The sequence below is a fragment of the Panthera pardus genome, unplaced genomic scaffold, assembly GCF_024362965.1.
Source record: "Panthera pardus isolate Hobbes unplaced genomic scaffold, ASM2436296v1 HiC_scaffold_19, whole genome shotgun sequence".
Classification (NCBI taxonomy): domain Eukaryota; kingdom Metazoa; phylum Chordata; class Mammalia; order Carnivora; family Felidae; genus Panthera; species Panthera pardus.
Window position 1 is genome coordinate 9,208,220 of NW_026526754.1, and position 23,582 is coordinate 9,231,801.

The 23,582-nt window shown below is 36.5% G+C and overlaps 1 protein-coding gene across 4 annotated transcripts in view; it reads left to right on the plus strand.

Moving 5' to 3' along the window:
* Nucleotides 1-239: 239 nt before the first annotated feature.
* NFAT5 (nuclear factor of activated T cells 5) overlaps nucleotides 240-23,582 on the plus strand; it is a 117,571-nt gene continuing 94,228 nt past the window's right edge. For 2 of the 4 annotated variants that reach the window (XM_019455410.2, XM_019455411.2), the window contains exons 1-2: nucleotides 240-427; nucleotides 2,234-2,287. In XM_019455410.2, the coding sequence (XP_019310955.1) occupies nucleotides 355-427; nucleotides 2,234-2,287 (127 nt within the window). In that variant the 5' untranslated portion in view covers nucleotides 240-354. The remainder of the gene's footprint in view (nucleotides 428-2,233; nucleotides 2,288-23,582) is intronic. The other 2 variants (XM_019455412.2, XM_019455413.2) reach the window with 1 other exon arrangement.

Sequence of the window (23,582 nt, forward strand, 5' to 3'; positions counted from 1 at the left end):
GCCCCGCGGGGGGCGGGGCTCAGATTCCTGTCAGCGGCGGCGGCGGTGGCGGCGACCGTCAGTTTTCGCTGAGGAGAAGCACGAAACGGACCCGTTGGCTCTCCCCCCTCCCTTTCCCCGCCCTGAACCCCCCTCCTGGCTCGCCGGGAATTAGTCCCCGTGGAGTTTCGCCTCCACCTCGCTGCGGTTTCCTCGGCCCGGTGGAAGTCACTGCCCTCGAGGAGGAGGCAGCAGCAGCAGCCGCCCTCGCCTCGCCGCCCCCGGTTCGGTGCCCGCGGTCCCGGAGAGGAGGTGCCGCCGCCACCGCCGCTCCCCCCCTCCCGCTGCCCTCGGGCCGGGCTGGGTCGAGCTGCGATGCCCTCGGACTTCATCTCATTGCTCAGCGCGGACCTAGACCTGGAATCGCCCAAGTCCCTGTACTCGCGAGGTGAGTCAGGCTGGGGGCTGGGGCGTGGGGGCGGGGAGGCCCGGCCCGGGGGAGCCGGAGGGGTCCCCGTCGGGGGGTAGGGGCAAGCCCGGGCCGGTCGGGCCTGTTTTGGGGGATGGGGAGAGGCCGATGGGGTCGGGTGGTGGTGGAAGGGGCCGGGGAGGAGTGGCGGCCCCTCCCCCGCGGAGCCGCCGGCCACACGGGGCCCAATTGCCGTCGGCCCCGGGTCTCTGCGGCACCAGTCGCACTGAGAGTCCCTCGGCGTGTCCGGCCCCGCCACACTCCTCGAGCAGCCGGCCCCGGCCTCCCCAGCTCAGGGATCTTCCCCCCGCCCCCCCCCCCCCCCCCCCACGTCCTCTCCCCCCACCCCCGACTGGGCCCCGCGCTGGGGCCGCTGCGATCGGTGCGCCGCGGCCGCTCTTACCAGGACCATCCTCCCCAGCAAAGTTGCCCCCAAGCGGGCGGCGTGGCTTGGAGCCGGTTCTGGGTGCAGGGGCACCATTTTCCTCCCCCTCCAGGTTGTTTGTGCGCCGTCGTTCTACCCCCCTCTCCCTCCGGCCTAGTCCACTCCCTCCCCTTGTTGGGACGGCCCCCCTCGACCAGGCGTTCTTCCTTTCCTCGTCATCTTATTGCTGGAAAGGGCCCGAATTTTCTGTTTTCGTCTCTTTCCACCTATGTGGCATTCTAACGACTTGCATCTCCCTCTCTTTTACAAAGACGGGGGTGGTCTCTCTCTGGCTCAGTTTTATCCCTCTCCTGTCCCGGGGGTACCAGCTCAGGCACTGACGCTGTCGTCCTCTGAGAATTTTCTCTTTCGTGGCCGTTCAAGGGTTCGTTGCAGGGAGGGGGCAGCGAGATTCCCGTTTTAAAAACTCTTTTGGCCAAGGCCTGAAGGGGATTCCCGGGATCCACGGTACCAGCACTGGAGCTGATCTCTGCTGGGTTTAAATTCCTATACTGGGCACCACAAGAATGTGTTAGAACAGGTTCCCTGTGCGAAAGGGGCATCAAACCGAAATGCTCCCTCCGCACTCCTCACCACTTTTTACACCACTGGGAGGGGCAAAAGACATAACTGGGTTATTAGCTCTTCATTTCACCATATTTAAAAAAAAAAAAAAATTGAGTGCCATTGCGAACCTCCTTCCTGAGACGGCCAGCGTGCCTTCATTTTTTTTTTTTTTTTTTGGTGTTCCGTATCCATCCGCTGATTCCACCCCCTCCGGAAAGGGGGACTTCAGCCTTCACGCGAGTACCTTGAAATTGTTTAAGTGAATCAGTGTGCGATGGTTTCGTCTGGAAGGTACTGGACTTCGCACACCGACGATTGGGTTTGTGCACAGAGTCCTACTTAGTAACTGTGGCCATTGTCTGTTGCTCTGATGACTTTAGTTGGCAGTCACCATCCTGTAGGATGTTTCTCCGGCAACGTACCTGAAGTAGTTTGGAAATACTGTAGTTTTGAGCGTCAGAAGAAAAAGATGATGTCAAGAGGTGATTCTTAGAAGAGGGCTAATGTGGTACCATCGGTGCTAAAAATAGCCAAGACATTAACACCGTTTGTGCAGTAATCATCAGATAATTTTCCATGAAACAAACACTTTATGACCATCTAAGTTTAGCACAGAGACCGATGTGAGAGGCAGTTCAGCCTTCTTTGACATATTCGCGAATATGGGCTTTAGCTCTTAAAAATACGTGGCAGTTATGTAAGAGATGTATGCTACCCTTGCCCTTTTTTTTTCCTTTTTTTTTTTTTTAAGTCATTCAGCATAAAAAGTGCTTAATGCTTTTTGTGTTTTTCAGATTCTCTGAAGTTACACCCATCACAGAATTTTCATAGAGCTGGACTATTGGAAGGTCAGCAAAGTGCCATTTTAAAAGCATATTGTGTGAGTATGCAAAGGCTTTCTCTGAAATGGAGTTTAAATGAGAAAGTGTGAAACTTTGCAAACTCACACAATGTAGTTTTCTCTTAAAGAGCCTGATCCTTCTTTTAGAGCAGCTGAATGTTTCAGTGGATTTTGTTGCTGTGTTTGATGTGCTTGTTAGCTTATTGTATCTGCTTTGAGAAGCCTTGAAAAAACTCCCACAAAATCGTTAAAAATTATGTGTTGGGTGTTCTACTTTAGAATCCCAGGTCTTAATTCTAGCTTTTTAGAAACAAACTGAATATGAAAAGGCTCAAACATTAGGATCATGAATATAACTAAGAATGACACCAAACACATATTTAGTTTGAAAATTCAGAATTTAGAACTTTTATATGCTAGGCATTTCAAAACGGTATGTTAATTATTTATTACAAAAGCATTGCTGTCATTACTGTTGTATTACTTTTAAGGATAAGGAAAGCCAAGTGACAGACATGATGAATGAACTACGCTTAGAAAAAAAGGGTTTGAGAAAGTTCTGGAAATGTTAATAGAAGGTGTAGAATTTAAACAGCTGACAATTACTTTAGAAAACTTTGTTATTTTAGCATTTTAAGACAAAAAAAGACTCTATTTGTATTTTGTAATTTTTTAAAATATATTTTTTAAAGTTTATTTTTTTTAGTAATCTCTACACTCAGTGTGGGGCTCAAACTCATGACCCCCTAGATCAAGAGTTACATGCTCTTTGGACTGAGCCAGCCGGGCACCCCAGTGTTTTGTAGTTTTTGAAGGGGCTTTACATATATCCTCTTTGAATTTTCTAATCCTGCAATTGGACAGCAAGGATATTAATTTCCCCATTGTAGAGATGAGTAACCTGAGGTTGAAATTAAGAGACTTGGGGCGGGGGGGGGGGGGGGGGGGGGGGGGCGGGAAGTCACATGATAGCAGAAACAATGCCTTTTGTGTTTTAGCTAGAGTTCTTTACCCAAAGCCAAGCTGCCACTGTAAAATATATTTGTGACCAGTAACTTAAACATTTTGTGGTCAACTTAAAAAATGCTCTAAATATTTAAGTTTGATTTGAGTTGAGATGTTTACTTCTCATAGCCGGGGGGGGGGGGGGAGTGGGTTTTGTAATTGAGCTTAAGTTTGAATACATACCAGTTTAGTTGCTTATTAGCTCTGTGACCTTGGGCAGGTGATTTCACCTCTCTAAACTTTACTATTCTTTCTATAAAAATAGATACAGTCTCTTAAATTTAGTGACATAAGGTGTATGAAAATGCCTAGTTTAGTGTCTGGCTTAATAAATTTTTTTTTGGTTTTGTTTTTTTTTGTTGTTGTTGTTGTTTAGTATTAGCTAAATTGTTTCAACTATAATTTAGAGCATATAAAATATTCTCTAACTATTGATTATACTTATCAGAAACCCATTGATATATATTAGTATAAAGATCAACTACAACTTGAGGTGAGGAATTTTATAAGTGTTTCTTAGTGAAGCAGATTTCTGTTTTTTATTCATATTGTTCAGTTTGTGCCATGCTGTAGATTCATATTTGTCTATACAAATGTATCCATTTTCTGGGCAGCAGACCAGAGAGTATCATAATCATAGAGATTATTGGGCAGGAGAGAGAGATGAAAAAAAAAGGGTGTTAATTATTTCAGCAAATAATTTTAACAAGTTGATGGAACTGCAACCAGTCATTTAATATGTATATTTACATGTATGTGCTTAAATATTTTCATTAATTTCTTATTTTGGTTGAGAGGATACTCAATTTTTTAAAAATAAGACCATCCTTTTACAGATTATATATACATTGTAAAATGTATAAATATCAAGTATCCTTTTATGTCTTTGATACAGGGAATCGTAAGAAAGTTGTTTGGTTGTGGAATGAAAGTGAAGTATTTAATCTCTGCACCCTACTTCTCTTTTAACCATTTATTATGGGCATTTTAAGGAACATACAAAAGTAAAGAGAATAAAATGATGGACCCCCAAATACCTATTACTAAGTTTTAACAATCATCAATACATGTCTAGTCTTATTTCTTTTATTTTCTCCCAAACTATTATTTTATTTTATTTTTAAAGTTTATTCATTTATTTTGAGAAAGAGAGTGTGCACGAATGGGAGAGGGGCAGAGAGAGAGAGGGAGAGAGAGAGAATCCTAAGCAGGCTCCACACTGGCAGTGCAGAGCCCAACAATGCAAGCCTTGAGCTCACAAACCATGAGATCATGACCTGAGCCGAAACCAAGAGTCAGATGCTTAACCAACTGAGCCACCCATTTGCCCCAAGCTATATTATTTTAAAACAAATATCAGACATCTATTATTTCATATATAAATACTTCTGTATTGTAGTGATATTTCTTATATTAATTTTTAAAGTACCCTACTTTATTCCGGGAAATACTTATTTTGATTTATTTCAGCAAAGTCTGTCCTCTCTCCTGCCCTTTCCTTAAGATACAGTATGATTGGAGGCTACTGCTTCTAGTATGTAGTGTACCTTGCAATCTGTGTTAAAATTGTAAGTCATGCATCAGATTTGGGTTCAAATCCTTGTTTCAACACTTATGCATGACCTCAGCTTAGTTATTTAATCTCATTGTGCTTTAATTTTCTCATCTTCAGATGGAGGCAATCATAGTGTCTTCATTGTGGGTTACTGAAGATTATTTAAGGCAAATTCACGTGTAAAGCATTTAACCTAGCACATAGTAAGTGCACAATAAATGTTAGCTAAATTAAAAATTTAATACAACATCCACTTATATGGCTTTTACTGTGTGCCAAGAACTTTATAAGTGTGAACTCACTGAACTCTCATAACAACCCTTTAAGTTGGTTGTTATTCCATTTTATAGATGAGGGAGCTAAAGTGTAGGGAGGTTTAGTAACTTACCCAGAGTCACACAGCTGGTACATTGTAGCCAAGATTCCAACACAGGTATTGTCACTATAGTCTGTGCTCTTAACTACTATACTGTACTGACTCCCTATGTTATATAATATGAAGTACTTTCTGGTATTATGTGTGTATACTTTCTATCAGTGGTCTAGATATCCATTTAATAGTGAAGTCAGCCCAGAGTGAGGAGAATTTAATTACTATCGTACATTTGTTAAATTTTTTATAGAACATGTTTTTTCCAAATTTAAGTTCTCTCTGTAGGAAAACAAGGTTGGAAAATTTATAGTTGAATATTACTGAACTTGAAAAATAGCTTCAAAATCTCTTTACCATTTTAATTAAGTTTGCTTTTATCCTACATATTGATGCTGGTCCTTCTTGCTACTATACATATTTTTTTTAAAAGAATAGGGAATTAGTTTTTTTTTTAATTGAGATATAGTTGACATAAAACACCATATTAATTTCAGTTTCACAAGGTAATGATTTATTATTTGTATATATTGGGAAGTGACCACCACAATAAGTCTAGTTAACATTGGTCACCATATTTAGTTCTCCTACTACCTTTTTACTCAATGTGATGGCCTGACAATGAGAAAAGAGTGTAGGTATCTAATTCAATAATACATAACCATAAATAATGTTTCTGATGACCCCATAATTACATGTGAAACTCTTAATAAAATAAGTAAATAAAAGAAATACTGTTGCAATTATATTAAAAATAACTCCCATAGAAACTCCTTTACAGGGCCACATGGGTTGCTCAGTGGGTTAAGCGTTTGACTCTTGATTTCAGCTCAGATCATGATCTCACCATCCTGAGAACATGTCCCAGGTCTGGCTCTGCGCTGACATCACGGAGCCTGCTTGGGATTTTTGGGATTTTCTGTCTCACAATAAATAAATAAACTTAAAAAAAAAGTCCTGTGCAAAAGCATGTACTGTAATATTTTACTTTTTAATTCTATTTTTGCATTTTCTCTGCCTTTTTTAAGGACGATAGTTTATATATATTGAAAAAATAAAATGGTTTACAAATATGAAGGCTAGGAGTCTTCTTGAGTACCTAGAGAAAAGATTCACTACAGAGAAAAAGTTATCATTTCTTATACTTTTCTGTATTGAAAAATACTGATTTGGGCATATATTGTTTGCTATAGAAAAAATTGAGATAAAAATTAAACTAAATGAAAGTAAACGAATATGATTAAGAGGTCATTCTGGAAATACAGAGATGTAAGATAAGATAGTATAAAATCAGATAAAATAGGAAAAATAATAGAAGTGAGTTGGAAAAAATAGAGTAATAAAAACAATGGATTAAAATTTTAAAATGTGTTTACAAGCAGGAGTTACAAGATTACATGATGGATAAAATTAAGTAACTGGTTAAATAAGAGCTAAATACCAATGTGAGGTGATCGTAGTATGAATTTAATATTTGAAACTGGAAGATTTTTATTTTTTATATTTATTTTAACAATGAGGGACAATAAACTATTTTTTCTTAACCGCTGTCAAATTATTTGATATAGTACCAGGCATAATTATACTTTATAGTTCACAAAATGAAAATCCTAAAAATAGCAGCAGTGTTTTGCTGACTTTATGGAATATTTCTGAATTGCCATTGAGCCCAATTTATTTCTCTTCCTAGAGCTGATAGTTCATAAGATAGTTAAGCCATTACTTCTTAAATGATGAAATGTATGAAGGTATCTTATTAGAAATGATAATCTTCATTAGAAATGAAGAGATCTTACTAGAAATTAGAAAAAAATTAGATTTTTTTGAAAATATTTAAAATTAAAAACAACCTATTGGATTCTTTTCTTGTTTAGTATCTATTAATCTCTATACATTATTACCTAGTACACAAAAAATATCATTATGGAAATAATTATGAAAATGAAGTTCAAACATGATAAAAGTTACACACCTAGTTCCTTCTAACTTCTTAGTTCTAGGATCCATCTTTCTCTGATTTTCCTACCATTTGTTTTTGTGTTTTTCTAAACTCTGTTTTTGTAATTTTCATTCAGTACTACAATTCTGTTGCTTATTACAGTAAGAGGATAGAAATTCATAATTAAATGGTTCTTGGCTTGCTCTTAACTCACCCTTGACTGTAGTATAATTATTCCAGGAGTTCCCTAAAACTTGAAAGTGATAGTACAGAGAAACATTTCTTACTGTGATTAATATTATATATAAAAAATAGTCACTTTATATTAGAAAAAGTTGACTCAGATTATATTTTCTGTAAAATAATAGAGAATTAGAAAAAAATAAAAGATCATATTAATCCAAGACATCATTGGGCCTGCTTGTTTAGTGAGAGAAGACAGTCCTGTTAGTTCTAAGGTATAAGACACTCTTCAGTAGAAATGTTGCTTATTATCTTATGTTACCGTCTTGTTGCAAAGACTTTATTTCAAGTTACATAAAAGAGATTCGTGTGACTTTTATTTGCTGTTGTCTTAATAAAAATCAAGGTTAAAAAAAAACTAACAGTATGTAATGCATTAAATATAAACATGTCCTTGAATGAAAATGTAGACATTTTCTTTATGGATGAACTACAGATAATGATTTTAGCTTCTAAATATAAATAAAACCTGGTGTTGTGATAAAGGATCTATATTTCTGATAATTTGAACGAAAGATATGCTATATGGAAATTTTCAGTTACTTTTATTCTTTTTTTTTTTAACTTAAAAATTTTTTTTTGACGTGTATTTATTTTTGAGAGATAGAGAGAGACAAGCATGAGCAGGGAAGGGGCAGAGAGAGAGAGGGAGACACAGAATCTGAAGCAGGCTCCAGGCTCCGAGCTGTCAGCACAGAGCCCAACGCGGGGCTCCAACCCACAAACCGTGAGATCATGACCTGAGCTGAAGTTGGGTGCTCAAATGACTGAGCCACCCAGGTGCCCCTCTTTTATTTGTTATTATTATTATTTTTTAATTATTAAAAACATTTTTTTAATGTTTATTTATTTTTGAGAGAGACAGAGTGCAAGTGAGGGATGGGCAGAGAGAAAGACACAGAATCCGAAGCAGCTCCAGGCCCTGAGCTGTCAGCGCAGAACCTTATGCAGGGCTCAAACCCATGAACCGTGGGATCATGACCTGAGCTAAAGTCAGACACCCAACCAACTGAGCCACCCAGGCACCACCCCTATTTACTCTTAATAGCTATTGAAAAATTAAAGTTTTTTCTTGCTTTTTTTTTTTTTTTTTTAATATTTACTTGACAGATGATGATAATTATGGCTGGTCAGTCATGAATGTTTATTCATTTCTTTCCCATTTAGAAATGGTATGATGAGACTTTTAGTAAATTTAATATTTTATTTATTTATTTATTTATTTATTTATTTATTTATTTATTTATTGGTATTGTTTTTGAAGGTGAGGCAAGAACAGAAAAGTTTCTAAGAGTGACCTAAGTTGTTGTTGATTACTCTTGTCATTATAAATATAGGGTTTTTTGGTTTTTTTGTTTAGTTTTAGTTTTAAAAAATTTCCTTAAAGTAATATTTATAGGACATGTTAAAAGAAAGTGTTGGTAAAGAAAGATTAATAAATTCAATATTAGTAATAATTGAATACATTTTTCAGCTCTTTGTATGTGCCAGAATTTTATAGATATTTTTCACATTAGTCCTCAGAAAAATCCTATGAGATCGTATCAGTATTCATATTTCATAAATGAGCAAACTGAGGTACAGAGGGATTCACTAAGTTTCCCAGCGTCGCATAGCTAATCGAAGAGGCTGGAATTTGAAACTTGACTATTTTACCACAGAGTATTGAGCTTATCATGAATTTCTTTAATATAAACATTTGATAATTGGTATTTACACTTTGGGCCCTACTAAAATTACACCACTGTTCAGATGGTGTAAAAAGAGTGGTTTGTGTAGGATTCTTTACCTAAACAGTTCCCATAAAAGAAGAGAGACAGTCTATAAGCCACACATAAAAAACAGTTAAGAATATGATGATGACCCTTTTGGGGAACATTTTAACACATAAAATTAGCAAATCATTGCCTGGCTTTGGTGAGTGTCTTTAAGATGTAGCTGAAGCACATCACTGGTTGAGCCACCTCTGTTTTGACAGATGATGATACTCAGAAGTGAAAAGCGGGGGAAGAGTAAGCAAACTATCCCCTCAGGAGAATTACCTGAGGGATGGAGGATGCCATGCGACTCTTGGTATCTTTGGCAGTACTTTATGGAAGCATGGAATCGTTGCACCTTTTTCTGCTGATGTGTCTCAGAGCCTAACTAAATTTGAAAGGAGATGAGCAACAGGAAAAACAGTACTAATAGTGCTTCAGGAGTTAATTCATTGTTAATGAACTTCCTGAAAATTCTGTGTTAGCCATTAGAAAAATATGGATTTTCATTCTAGTTTGGCCTTGAGACCCTGTGAAAAATCGTGCAAGCGTTCCTTTTCTTCAGTAGAGACATTAATGTCAGTTTTGCTTACCTCAGAGTTAAGAGGAAGAACAACTGACACTATGTTAGAAGACCAAACTATGAAATGCTGTATGAGTATTGATATTTTGCATAGGGCCTATTAATTGACTTTGGTGGTTTTTCCACTGGCCCTTTTTTTTTTTTTTTGGTCTTTTATTCATGTCTCCCATTTTCTCAGGGTACTCTACATTTTACTTGTTGGCTCTGTGGTTACTACTTGTATCTTTTCTCTCTTTCCCTTCTCTTTTAGTAACAAACCATTTTTATATAGAGATACAGAGATTCACCAGTTTTGACCATTCCAGGAGTTTTAAACAAGTGTATACATTTGTGTAATTACTGCAGATAGGATACAGAACATTTCAGTCTATCTCTTGCTCTTTTATAATCAGTTCTGCCCACTCTGGCCCCTCAGGCAACTACTAATCTGTTTTTCCTTAAAATAGATTAGTTTTGCCATTTTTAGAAGTTTATATAAATGGATTTATACACCGTATATTCTTTTCTCTTTAACTTTTGTTTAACCACCGTAACGTTCTTAAAGGGAAAGCTATTTTTTTTAAAGGGCATAAAAGTAATGAAATTTTTTATTCTCTTAAACATTCTTGTATTCTATACTGTAGCCAAGTGCAGTTTTTTAGGGATGACTTTTGATATTTATGCACAAGTCTAAGTTACTTAGTCATAATATTTGTATTTATTCATTCACTCAAAATGAATTTACACCTAGATTCTAGCCACATGTAGTTTACAGCTTAGTAGAAGAGATTGTATGTGAATAAACAGTGATAACAGTATTTTAAAGGGTTTCATAATTCGATCTAGATTGGAGAATGAAATTAATATGTTTGACTTTTAACTTTTATTTGCTAATAGGGCAATACTTTTGTGCACCTTATACCAGAGTATATGGTTTGCCCCTATACTTAATAATTGTAATTGAAGTTTAGAACTTTAACATTTTTTGGTAAAGTAGTTTAAGTCTTGAGAGGGTTATATAGCTGAAGAGTGTGTAGGGAGTATGTACTTATTTACTCTGATTGTTTCTGTAGGTTAATTGTAAAGGTCAAAACAGATTATGAGCTTTCTATCCCTGATAAGTGAGTCTGTCTTGTGCTTAACTGTATTGTAAGTACTAATTTGTAATAAAATTCAAATTTGCCCAGTAATCATATATACTATATACCATACTGCTAGTTTGGACCTTAGGTATTAAAATACTTTTTTTTTTTTTTTAACGTTTATTCATTTTTGAGAGACAGAGACAGAGCACGAGCAGGGGAGGCCCAGAAAGAGAGGGAGACAGAATCTGAAGCAGGCTCCAAGCTCTGAGCTGTCAGCACAGATTGGAGCTTTTCAGAGTACATGATGGGTGCATCATTTCACATTTTCAGCAGCAATGTGTGAGAGTTCTGATTTCTCCATATCCTTGTCAACACTTAATATTATCTCTTTTTTATTATAGACATCTTTATGGTTTTGATTTCCATTTCCCTATTGACTAATACTGTTGAGCATCTTTCCATGTGTTTATTGGCCGTTAGTATGTCTTCATTGGAAAAATGTGTATTCAAGGATTTTGGCATTTTTAAATTGAATTACTTGTCTTATTGTTGAGTTGTAAGAATTCCTTATATATTCTGTACACAAGTCCCTTATCAAATAGGTGATTTACAGAAATTTTCTCCCATTCTGTGGGTTGTCTTCACTTTCGTGATGGTACCTTTTAATGCATTAACATTTTAAATTTTGCTTAAGTCTATTTTATCTTTTGTTGTTGTTGCTCATGGTTTGTATCATATTTAAGAAACTGTTGGCTAACTTAGTGTCACAAAGACACCTATATTTTCTTTTGAGAGTGTTATAGTTTTGGCTTTCATATTTTGATCTTTGATCCACTTTGAGTTAATTTATTTTTGGTGTCTCAATTCTTTTTCATTTGTCTGTTCTTATGTCAGTACTGTTCTGTCTTGATTATGTAGCTTTGAAATAAATCTTGAAATTGAGAAGGGTGAGTCTTCCAATTTTGTTCTTCTTTTACGGGATTATTTTGGCTACTCAGAGTTCCTTGAATTTCCATTGAGTTTTAAGATTAGCTTCTCAACCTCTGCAAAAGAGTGAGCTGTGGTTTTAATACAGATTGTATTGAATCTATTTTGAAGAGTGTTGTTTGTGGAATATTGCCATCTTAATAATATTAAACCTTCCTGTCTAGGACCATGGGATTTTTTTCCCTTTTATTTAGATCTTTAATTTCTTTCAGTAGTGTCTTGTAGTTTTCAGAGTATACGTTTTACACATCTTTTTAAACATTTATTTTTACATATTCTTTTTAATCATTGTTTTTAAGTGTTAGCAAAATTACAGAAATAATTTGAGGAATGGTCTCTTAAAACTTAGGAGAACTTTAGTATTGAAGTACTAGGTTATACATATAGTCAGAAAAAAACCAAACTGTGGTAAAATAATTGTAAAATATTGTAAAAATTAAAGCTGCCATAAAATTAAAGCTGCAATAAGCCATAAAGAACATCTAGTAAAGTCCAGTTTTGTTTAAAAAGTTGTACTGGGTGGGGGCGCCTGGGTGGCTCGGTCGGTTAAGCATCTGACTTCGGCTCAGGTCATGATCTCGCGGTCCGTGAGTTCGAGCCCTGCGTTGGGCTCTGTGCTGACCGCTCAGAGCCTGGAGCCCGTTTCAGATTCTGTGTCTCCCTCTCTCTCTGCCCCTCCCCCGTTCATGCTCTGTCTCTCTCTGTCTCAAAAATAAATAAACGTTAAAAAAATTAAAAAAAAAAAAAAAAGGTTGTACTGGGTGGTAATTTTCTCAAGGATAGCAACTATACCTTGCCTTCTCATAGCATTTGGCACAAGTGCTTTATAATCTAAAAGGTGCTTCATAAATATTGAAGAATGAATGAATACCACATCCAGAAAAGAAGGAAGGAATGATATTGAAAGTCTGAGAAGATTATGTTCTAGTTATATAAAACCTTGTGGAAAGCTTCAATTGAAATAACAATTGCATTAAAATTACAACAGATCAAAAACTAGGCCTTTAAAGAATCAGAGCTATTTAAAGACAAAAATTTAGATAATAAAGATGAAAATGGAGGTAAATTTGTTCTCTAAACCTAGAATACTCAAATAAGAAAGTTTTCTTGAAACTTGAATGTAACAATGTTAAGGCAAAGTGTATGACTATGTAATAGTTCTCTTAGGGGAACTTTTACATGTTACAACTGAAAATAAATAGGATCTAGAATGGTTAGTTAAATTAATACATAATAAGATGACCATCATGGTTAATTAATTGAGAAAGCTGGAGATGTGAATTTAATTTTATGGTATAGAAAATATTTAGTGCCTTTATCAGAAAATGTAATTTTTCCCAACAGAACTTTTTTCTCTGTGCTTGGGATAGTTATATTTTGGGTGGTGGGTCTTAGGAAAAAAGGTTTTTAAAAATTCTGTGCCCCACAGAACAGAATAACCAGGAAAGATGATGTGATTTTATAGAACTGAAAGAAGACATTTTTATTCAGCATCAGTTCTGCATAACTTAGCTTTTTCAAGCATAGTTTTCCTGGGAATTCAGTAGAGTGAAGTGGGGTATGTGTATGGGTGTGTGTGAAGATCATTTCTGTTAAACCCTGGTCTTCAACAACTATTCAGTCTTCTCATTTTTAACTGTCATTTTCTAGGATCAAACTTCACTTTAAGTATGTAAGTGAATGAGAAGTAAGCCTTAACAATCTTTTTTATAGACAGATTTTAAAAACTGTGTGTGTATATCTTTCATGTGTAGAAACACTGCTTAAAATTTTTTTTTAGCCTTTAATTTCTGCAGTGTCTTAGGAGGGATATAGCATCTAAGACAACGATTTGGGACTACCATACTTGTATTATTTATTTCATTGGTATAATACCACTAATTTTGGAATAATTGTGTTAAGAGTTAAGGATACTTTTTAAACACTTTTTTTTCTTTTTAATGTTTATGTTTGAGAGAGAGCGAGTGCGCACAAGTGGGGAATGATTATTGGGAATGATTATAACAATAAGTTTACTTAATATCCATCACCACATGTAGTTACAGTTTTTTTCCTGTGATGAGACTTTTTTTACTCTCTTAGCAACTTTCAAATATACAATACGGTATTGGCAACTATAGCCACCCTGATGTACATTATATCCCTAGAACTTACTTGTCTTCTGAACTGGAATTTTGTACCATTGATCAGCTTCACCTATTCCCCCCACCACTTGCCACTTCTGGAAACAATCAGTCTCTTTTCTGTAGTTCTCTGTACCTGTGAGTTCAGGGTTTTTGTTTTATATTATTTTCTTTTGTTTTAGATAACACATATAAGTGAGATCATACAGCATTTGTCTTTCTCTGTCTTATTTCACCTAGCTTAATGTTCTCAAGTTCCATTCACGTCACATACAGCAGGATTTCCTTCTTTTTTATGGCTCAGTAATATTCCTGTTCATGTGTGTATCACTTTTTCTTTACTCATGTAAAGTATCCCATCGATGGACACTTAAGTTGTTTCCACGTCTTGACTATTGTATGTAATGTTTCGGCGAACATGGGGGTGCAGGTATCTTTTCAAGATAGTGATTTCATTTTCTTAGGATAAATACCCAGAAATGAAATTGCTGGATCATATGGTAGTTTTATTTTTAATTTTTAATTTTTTGAGGAACCTTCATACTGGTTTACATAGTGGCTGCCCCTGATTGACATCTTTTTAAGTATAGAAATTGATTCTGTTTGAATAAAAATGTGTTCTTTGTATTTTTTTAATGTTTATTTATTTTTGAGAGAGAGGATGAGCACAGGAGGCACAGAGAGAGAGGGAGAGAGAATCCCAAATAGGCTCCTCACAGTCAGTGCAGAGCCTGACGCAGGGCTCAGACTTACAAACGAACCGTGAGATCATGACCTGAGCTGATATAGAGTCCGACGCTTAACCAACTGACTGAGCCACCCAGGTGCCCCAAAAATGTGTTCTTTAAGAGAAACACTTAAGTGGTTGCCTATAAATGAATACAGTATGAAGAGAGTCTACTCCATCTTATTGATTAGAACAATTATTTGTCTATATAATATATAATGTTATATGATATAGCAGAATACTGCTTGTGCTATTATACATATTTATTTAAGTTATATGTAAGAACATACTGACTTTGGGGCACCTGGGTGGTTCAGTCAGTTAAGTGTCGGATTTCGGCTCAGGTCATGATCTCACAGTTCATGAATTGAGCCCTACATTGAGCTGTGCGCTGACAGTGGAGATCCTGCTTTTAGATCCTCTGTCTCCCTCTCTCTCTGCCCCTCCCCAACTCATACATGCTCTCTTTCTCTCAAAAATGAGTAAATATTTTTTTAAAAAGAACATACTTTAATATCTTTCCCATAATTATTGGTAAATGTATAGATTTTTGTAAATGTTTATTTGTTTTTGAGAGAGAGAAAAAGAGTGCAAGCACGTACATGCACACTAGTTGGGTATGGACAGAGAGAAAGAAGGAGACAGAGGAGCCGAAGTGGGCTCTGTGCTGACAGCAGAGAGCCCGATGCGGGCTCAAACTCTTGAACCGTGAGATCATGACCCAGCCAAAGTCAGACACGTAACCGACTGAGTCACCCAGATGCCCGCATGTAAATGTTTTAATGTAAAAACACCGATACAATAAAAATACAAAAGCAATGATACAATAATCAAGATGTATGCAATATCAATAAACACATGAAAAGTTTTTCAGCATCATTGGTCATTAGGGAAATGCAAATTTAAAGTACAGTGAGATAATACTTTCTACCCACCTAGGATGGCTATAATCAAAAAGACAGGTGTGGCAAGCTGGTGGACAAATCACTTTGTATACCGCTAGTGGAAGTGTAAAATGGTACAGCCACTTTAGAAAATAATCTGGTAATTCCTCAAAAAATTAAACATAGGGTACCATATAATCTAGTAATCTCACTTCTAGATAGATACCCAACAGAAATTAAAACTTCTGTATACACAAAAACCTGTACATAATAGCAGCATTATTCTTAATAGCCAAAATGTGGAAACAGCCTAGATGTACATCAACTGATGAATGGGTGGATAAAATGTACATCCATTCAATGGAGTAATATTTGGCATAAAAAAATGAATTACTGGTACATGCTACAACATGGATGAATCTTGAAAACATGCTAAGTAAAAGAAGCCAGTCACAAAAGACCACATATTGTATGATTCCATTTATATGAAATGTACAGAATAGCCAGATCTATAGGGGCAGAAGGTAGATTAGTGGTTCCTTGGGTGAAGTGGGAGTTGAGGATAGGGATGACAGTAAAAGGTTTGGGGGTTCTTCTGGAAGAGTGATAAAAATGTTCTAAAATTTATTGTGGTGATAGTTGCACAACATTTTGACTATACTAAAAACCAAGTGTCCATCAACAGATGAATGGATAAATAAAATATGGTCTTATGCAGATAACGGAATATTATTCACCTTAAAAAGGAATGACATTCTAATACATTTTACAATGTGGATGAAAACATATTTTAAATGAAATAAGCCAGGTACAAAAAGGACAAATATTGTAGGATTTCTTGAAGTATCTAGAATAGACATAGAAAGTAGAATAGTGGTCACTAGGGACTATGGTGAGAGGGCATTGGAGAGTTATTGTCTAATGGGTACAGAGTTTATATTTGAAATGATGAAAAAGTGCTGTGAATGGGTAGTGGTGATGGTTGCACAACATCGTGAATGAACTTAAGGCCATTGAATTGTACACTTAAAAAATGCAGTGGTGGGGTGCATGGGTTGCTCAGTCATTTGAGCATCCAACTCTTGATGTCAGCTCATGTCATGATCCTAGGGTCATGGGATTGAGCCCCACATCAGGCTCTTGGCTGAGCACGGACCCTGCTTAAGATTTTATCTCTCTCTCCCTCTGCCCCTCTCCCTGGCTCTTGCATATGTGCGCATGCACTGTTTCTCTCTCTCTCTCTCTCGTTCTCTCTCTAAAATAATAATAAAAAAAAAAGATGCAGTGGTAAATTTTATGTTATGTATATTTTACCACAAAAATATATTAAAACAGAAGAAGGTAATTTTTTTAAAATTAAAGTTTATTTATTTTGAATGAGCAAACACAAGCAGGGGAGGGGAAGAGGGAGAGGGAGAGAGAGAATCCCAAGCAGGCTCTGTGCTGATAGTACAGAGCCTGATGCAGGGCTCAGACTCATGAACCATGAGATCATGACGTGAGCCAAAACCAAGAGTCAGATGCTTAACCAACTGAGCCACCTAAAAAGTAATTTTAAGAGTCTAATATACACTGACTTTTTTGGTGAAGTTACTGACAGAGGTAATTATGTGGTAGTACATTGAAAAGAGACTGTCCCATTTAACAGAGTATATTTTAGTTATCTAAATCATATATGGTTTTCTTTCTTGTGTTTTCATGTGTGAATTTCTCTTGCTTTCTGTAGGGGACCCATAATCTTTAACTTTAAATGTGAATGGGATGACCTAGACATCACTGAGTGTGCTGCATCTTGAATGCTCAAACCCAAAATTTTGATGAGCCAGTCTAGACTACAGATGACTTTGTGAAAAATTCATGGAGTAGACACATTAAGCTCGTTTAGAGTGGAAATTTTTTTTTTTACTATTAATATGCATAGTTGATTCATTTTGTTGATTTCTGGAAAGCAAATGTTTATATTTAATAGTAGCAAGTGGATTGCAGTTTTCCAATAAATGTCACAGAATTGTGGCAGTGAGCCAGGAAGAAGAAAAGCTGCATTAGTGAAGTTGAGACACACTTCTGTAGCTATGGTAACCGTAAACTGTACTAAGTCTCAAAAAGGTATTCTCTTTGTGTTGGTACGATTAATTAGACATTAGTAGGGGTTAATGAGGACTCTACATAACTGCTTGATTAAATATAGGTGTAATTGTATTCATCAGAGGGCCTGGGTAAGAGGCATTGTTGGGTAGTTTAGTATTTTTTGGGGGTGAGCATTAAAGTGCTTAATTTCCTTTTCTTTAATTTGCTTTGTTATGGTCCTCCACTACAAAAATACTTTCTATTTAGAAATGTTTTATTATTGCCGTACTTCAGGTTTTAATTTGAGAATAGATGAGAAAATATGAACATCATTCAATTTAGTAAATTAACCCTGACTAGTATTTGTATGTTTACTAATAAATGCATATTACTCTGTGCACAAGTAGATTTTATGAATAAATAATGTTTTAAGCATAAATTAGGCACTTTGGGGCCCTTTCTGACTCTTGATTTCGGCTCAGGTCATGATCTCGCAGTTCATGGAGCCCTGCATCAGGTCCCATGCTGACAGCTCTGACAGCACATAGCCTGCTTGGGATTCTCTTTCCTCCTCTCTCTGCCCCTACCCAGCTCATACTCTTCTCTCTCTCACGCTTTGTCTCTCAAAATAAAGAAGTAAACTTAAAAAAATAAGTAAGTAAACATATCTTTAAAAAAAACCAACAAAAAAATAAATTAGGCACTCTGGTAATTCATAATAATTGTTGTAAAATGATTGGTGCTTTTATAAGTAAGAATTTCTTGATGGATACCATGGCTTACCGGTAGTCTAATATTTCCCCTAATTATAGAAACTAACTCCAAAGAAAATTTAAGATTAGGTCTTTTTTTTTTTTAACGTTTATTTATTTTTGAGACAGAGACAGAGCATGAACAGGGGAGGGGCAGAGAGAGAGGGAGACACAGAATCTGAAACAGGCTCCAGGCTCTGAGCTGTCAGCACAGAGCCCAACGCGGGGCTCGAACTCACGTACTGTGAGATCATGACCTGAGCCGAAGTCGCATGCTTAACCGACCGAGCCACCCAGGCGCCCCAAGATTAGGTCTTTAATCAGGGTTGAATATACTCATTTGATAGAATTATAATGGGCTGCTTGAGGTGGCAAGCTTCTGGAGGGAGGTGGCAGCCAATTCTAAAAATAGAAAGGTAAACTAAAACTGAAAGATAAATTTGTGTTCTCACCATACTTGTTTGCTTGTTTGTGTGTAAATACAAAAGTGCATTTTCCCTTAAATTTATATGTGTTTTGCTCTCTTATGCCTTTATACTAAGAAGTCTTTCTTCAACTTGTTGGGCCTCTTCAGAAACATCAGTTGTCAACCAGCGTATGGAAGCCAGTTGTATTTTGATATATTCCAAATCAAATGGACTTAGAAGTGAAATTTAGCAGTCTTTTTATTGTATGAGCAAAATGAAACAAAAAGTGAACCATGAGAAGTAAACTCTTTTGAAAAAATCATTTTAGGTTGGACCCTATGGTATTTGTCCAGAAGAGATAACCTATCCATCTGCAAATGCCAAATTAGAGAGAAATTGGTAGAGAAAAGGTACTGGTCCTTTTTGCATTAAGAACTATTTGTATATTCACCATCTAGTTCTTGAACAAAAGTAGACCAGAACATTATATGGAAGGTCCGTCTCAGTGTGTTGGATCTTTCCTTTTCCTTCTTTCTTTTTAGCAGGACAATGTTCATCTACTTGACTACTAATTGTGTTTTGCAGAGATAATGGATTGTAGTAAACATAGCTCTTTATAAAGGGACTGGATGGTGCGTTCTGTGAGAAAAATACCATATTATGGTTTTTTTCATGCTAGTAGCACATCCACATTTGAATTGCAAAAAAATCCTTAAATATACATAAAATTCAGTACAGAAATTCAGAGGATACCATTTAATAAAAATAAGAGTAAAAAAGGTTTTATCAGTTAAAATAGCTAGGAATAGACAGTACAAAGCAATATCCCTAATTTTGGTTATTTAAAATTGAATAGAAACTGCAAGTTGCAGAGTCTGTACTTCAAGATGATTCAGATCACTCCTTTGAGTCTTCAGGGTAAGGTTCTTGAATTCCAGTCCCAGAAATTAAAAGAGAAGTGTCTGCCTCCCTTCCTCCCTTCCCTCCTTCCTTGCTTGCTTCCTTCCTTCCTTTCTCTCTTTCTATCTCTGAGCAGCAAGAAGCTATTTTCTTTGATACTTTGTTTTGTTCTTTTGTTTTCTTGGATCCCTTTTCTGTATATTTGTCTTCCATCATAGGTGATTCTTTGACAACCCAGGTATCTAAAATCTCTTTACTTTGGCTTTTGTACATCTTCTCAGTACAGATTTTTAATGAGTGCTAAGTGTCAGGTGACTAGATATGACTATTCCAAATGAACCAATGAATTGGCAAATCTTGTTTTAGGCAATTAGGCTGTGGTATACAAAGGAAGCAAAATGGTTTTCTAATAAGTTTAGGTTTGAGCATTTATTTAAAAAACCGTTAGGCAAAGTTTAGGATTTCTCAGGGATAGGTATTTCACAGTACAGACCAGTACTATTTCTTTGTATTGTAAAAATAAAACTCAGTTGAATTTCAGTTTGTAAATATTGGAAAATTGTCATTCACAGTTACTTTGTCTCAGGTTAGAAGATCATAAGGAGAAAATAAATTCTAAAGTGATATAGACAACATCATATTTTAATTTGTTAAGTTGTATTCTATATCTTTTCCGGGCTTTTTTCTCCCTTAGCCTGACAGGATAAGAAGGTTTGTCCCACTTATGTCCCACTGAGTCTCTTGTTGCCTCAAAGGTGAGTTGTTTTCTAACAACTTACTTCAGTAATTACACACTTTTGCCTTATTTAATTTCTCCACAGAAATTATGGGTCACACAGAAATTATGTTGTGGGACCCTATTCTCTGCTTTATAGCAGATCTAATTCCAAGGTCTAATGCCCAACTACGTAGGAACTTTAATATCTCACTTCATGGGGCCAGTGTTCTTGTTGAAGAGCATTAGTCTTCTGCTCTGACCATATAGAATTTTGAAACATTAAGACAATTTGAAAAAAATTTGTTTGTATGTTTACCATCCTGTCTCCCATGATAATATGTTAACATGGAGATGACAGTGCGTGTAAAGATGTGGACAGTGAGTGTAAAGATGTGCGTGTAAAGACTGTCTGGCTTCAGGTTCTGATTATGTTGTTCCCTAGGTGTGTGACAGCTTGGGCAAGTTTACTGACCTCTGTGCCTCAGCTTTTTCATCTGTAAAACGCTGTCGATAACAGAGTTTTCATCATAGGGTTGCAAGAATTAAATGAGTTAATGTGAGTAAAGTGTTTAGAGTCATACCTAGCATAAACTACATAAGTTGTTGTTATGATTATGGGAATATAGTTACTGCATAAGCTACATAAGTTGTTATGGTTATGGGAATATAGTTGCTACATTATCTCTTTTTTTAAAGGATAAAAACCATACTTTTATTCTAAGATCATTATTAGTACCCAAGAAAAAGTGGAAAACATCACATTTTATGTTGCCATCCAGTTTTTTCCAGCACCATTTGTTGAAGAGACTGTCTTTTTTCCAGTGAATATTCTTTCGTGCTTTGTCAAAGATTAGTTGACCATATGGTCATGGGTCCATTTCTGCATTTTCTGTTCTGTTCCATTGGTCTATGTGTCTGTTTTTCTGCTAGTACCATACTATTATAATGACTACGGCTTTGTAATACAACTTGAAGTCTGAAATAGTGATGCCTCCAGTTTTGTTTTTTTCTTTTTCAGGATTGCTTTGACTATTAGGGGTCTTTTGTAGTTCCATACAAATTTTAGGATTGTTTGTTCTGCTCTGCAAAAAAGGCTGGTGGTATTTTGATAAGGATTTCATTAAATGTATAGATTGCTACGGGTAGTATAAACATTTTAACAGTGTTCTTCCATTCCATGAGCATGGAATGCTTTTCAATTTCTTTCATAAGCATTCTATAGCTTTCAGAGTGCAGATCTTTTACCTCTTTAGTTAGGTTTATTTCTAAGTATCTTAATGATTTTGGTGCAATTACAAATGGATCAATTCCTTGATTTCTTTTACTGCTGTTTCATTATTGGTGTATAGAAATGGAAACAGAGTTCCGCACATTGATTTTATATCCTGCACCTCTTCTGAATTTATGTATTCGTTCTAGCAATTTTTTGGTGGAGGCTTTCAGGTTTTCTACATAGAGTATCATGCTGTTGGCAAGTAGTGAAAGTTTGACTTCTTCCCTGCCAGTTTCAATGCCTTTTATTTCTTTTTGTTGTCTGATTGCTGAGGCTAAGACTTCTAGTACTGTGTTAAATAGTAATGGTGAATAGTGGACATCCTTGTCTTGTCCCTGACTGTAGGGGAAAGGCTCTCAGTTTCTCCCCATTGAGGATGATATTAGCTGTGGGTTTTTTGTATATGGCCTTTATGATGTTGAGGTATGTTCCATCTATCCCTAGTTTGTTGAGAGTTTTTATCAACAATGGATGCTATATTTTGTCAAATGCTTTTTCTATATCTATTCGCAGGATCATTTGGTTCTTATCTGTTCTTTTATTAATGTGGTATATCACACTGATTGGCAAATATTGAACCAGCCCTGCAGCCCAGGAATAAATCCCACTTGATCATGGTGAATAATTCTTTTAATGTCCTATTGAATTCAATTTGCTAGTATTATATTGAGGATTTTTGCATCCATGTTCATTAGGGATATTGACCTGTGATTCTTTTTAGTGGGGTCTTTTTGTCTAGTTTTGGAATCAAGGGAGTGCTGGCTTCATAGAATGAGTTTGGAAGTTTTCCTTCCATTTCTATTTTTTGGAACCGTTTGGGAAGAATAGGTATTAACTCTTCTTTAAATGTCAGGTAGAATTCCTCTGGGAAGCCATCTGGCCCAGGACTCTTGTTTGTTGGGAGATTTTTGATTACTGATTCAGTTTCTTTGCTGGTTATGGGTGTGCTCAAATTTTCTATTTCTTCCTGAAAACATCACATTTTATTCATTTTTTAAATTTTTTTTTTTTTTTTTTTTTAGAGAGAGAGAATAAGCAAGGGAGGGGCAGAGAGAGAGAGAGAGAAAGAGCCCAACGTGGTGTTCAATCTCATGACCCTGAGATCTTGACCTGAGCTGAGACCCAAGAGTTAGACACTCAACCAAATGAACCACCCAGGCACCCCAACATCACATTTTAAATAAAGCAGAATAAGGGGCGCCTGGGTGGCTCAGTTGGTTAAGCGTCCGACTTCGGCTCAGGTCATGATCTCGTGGTCCGTGAGTTCGAGCCCTGCGTCAGGCTCTGTGCTGACTGCTCGGAGCCTGGAGCCTGTTTCAGATTCTGTGTCTCCCTCTCTCTGCCCCTCCCCCGTTCATGCTCTGTCTCTCTCTGTCTCAAAAATAAATAAATATTTAAAAAAATTAAAAAATAAATAAAGCAGAATAAGTATTATTTTGAGTCATTTTGGCATTCTCTGTGTGTGGCTGTTTTCCTTTGGGTGGTATCTTGATTTATCTGATTGTAGACATACTAACAGTGCCAAAGTTTCTTTGGGTTAGAAAACAATTTTTGCTAGTACAATAGCAACTAATACTTCCAACCATCTCTTCTTTACTAACGATTGTATTATCTAAGGTGTCTGGTTTTCAAGGCTTAGTTTTCTTATTCTGAGTGAATTAGATGAAGTAGAAAAGCTTTAGATAGTTACAGGCTGGCCACCGGGGAAAAATTACTTCCTGTTACATATTATTTGCAATTCAGTTCATTTAGAGGTACCTGTTTGATAGTGAGAGAAAGTACAGAATTTATAGTCAGGAAACATGTGTTTAAATAATCAGTTTTACATTTTGCTAGTCTTATTTAATTTAATCCTTTCATCCTCATTTCCTCTTTATCTAACAGGGTTATTATGAAGTTACATGAAATAATGTTTTTCATTATGCTGGTACTTAAAAACATTTGAATG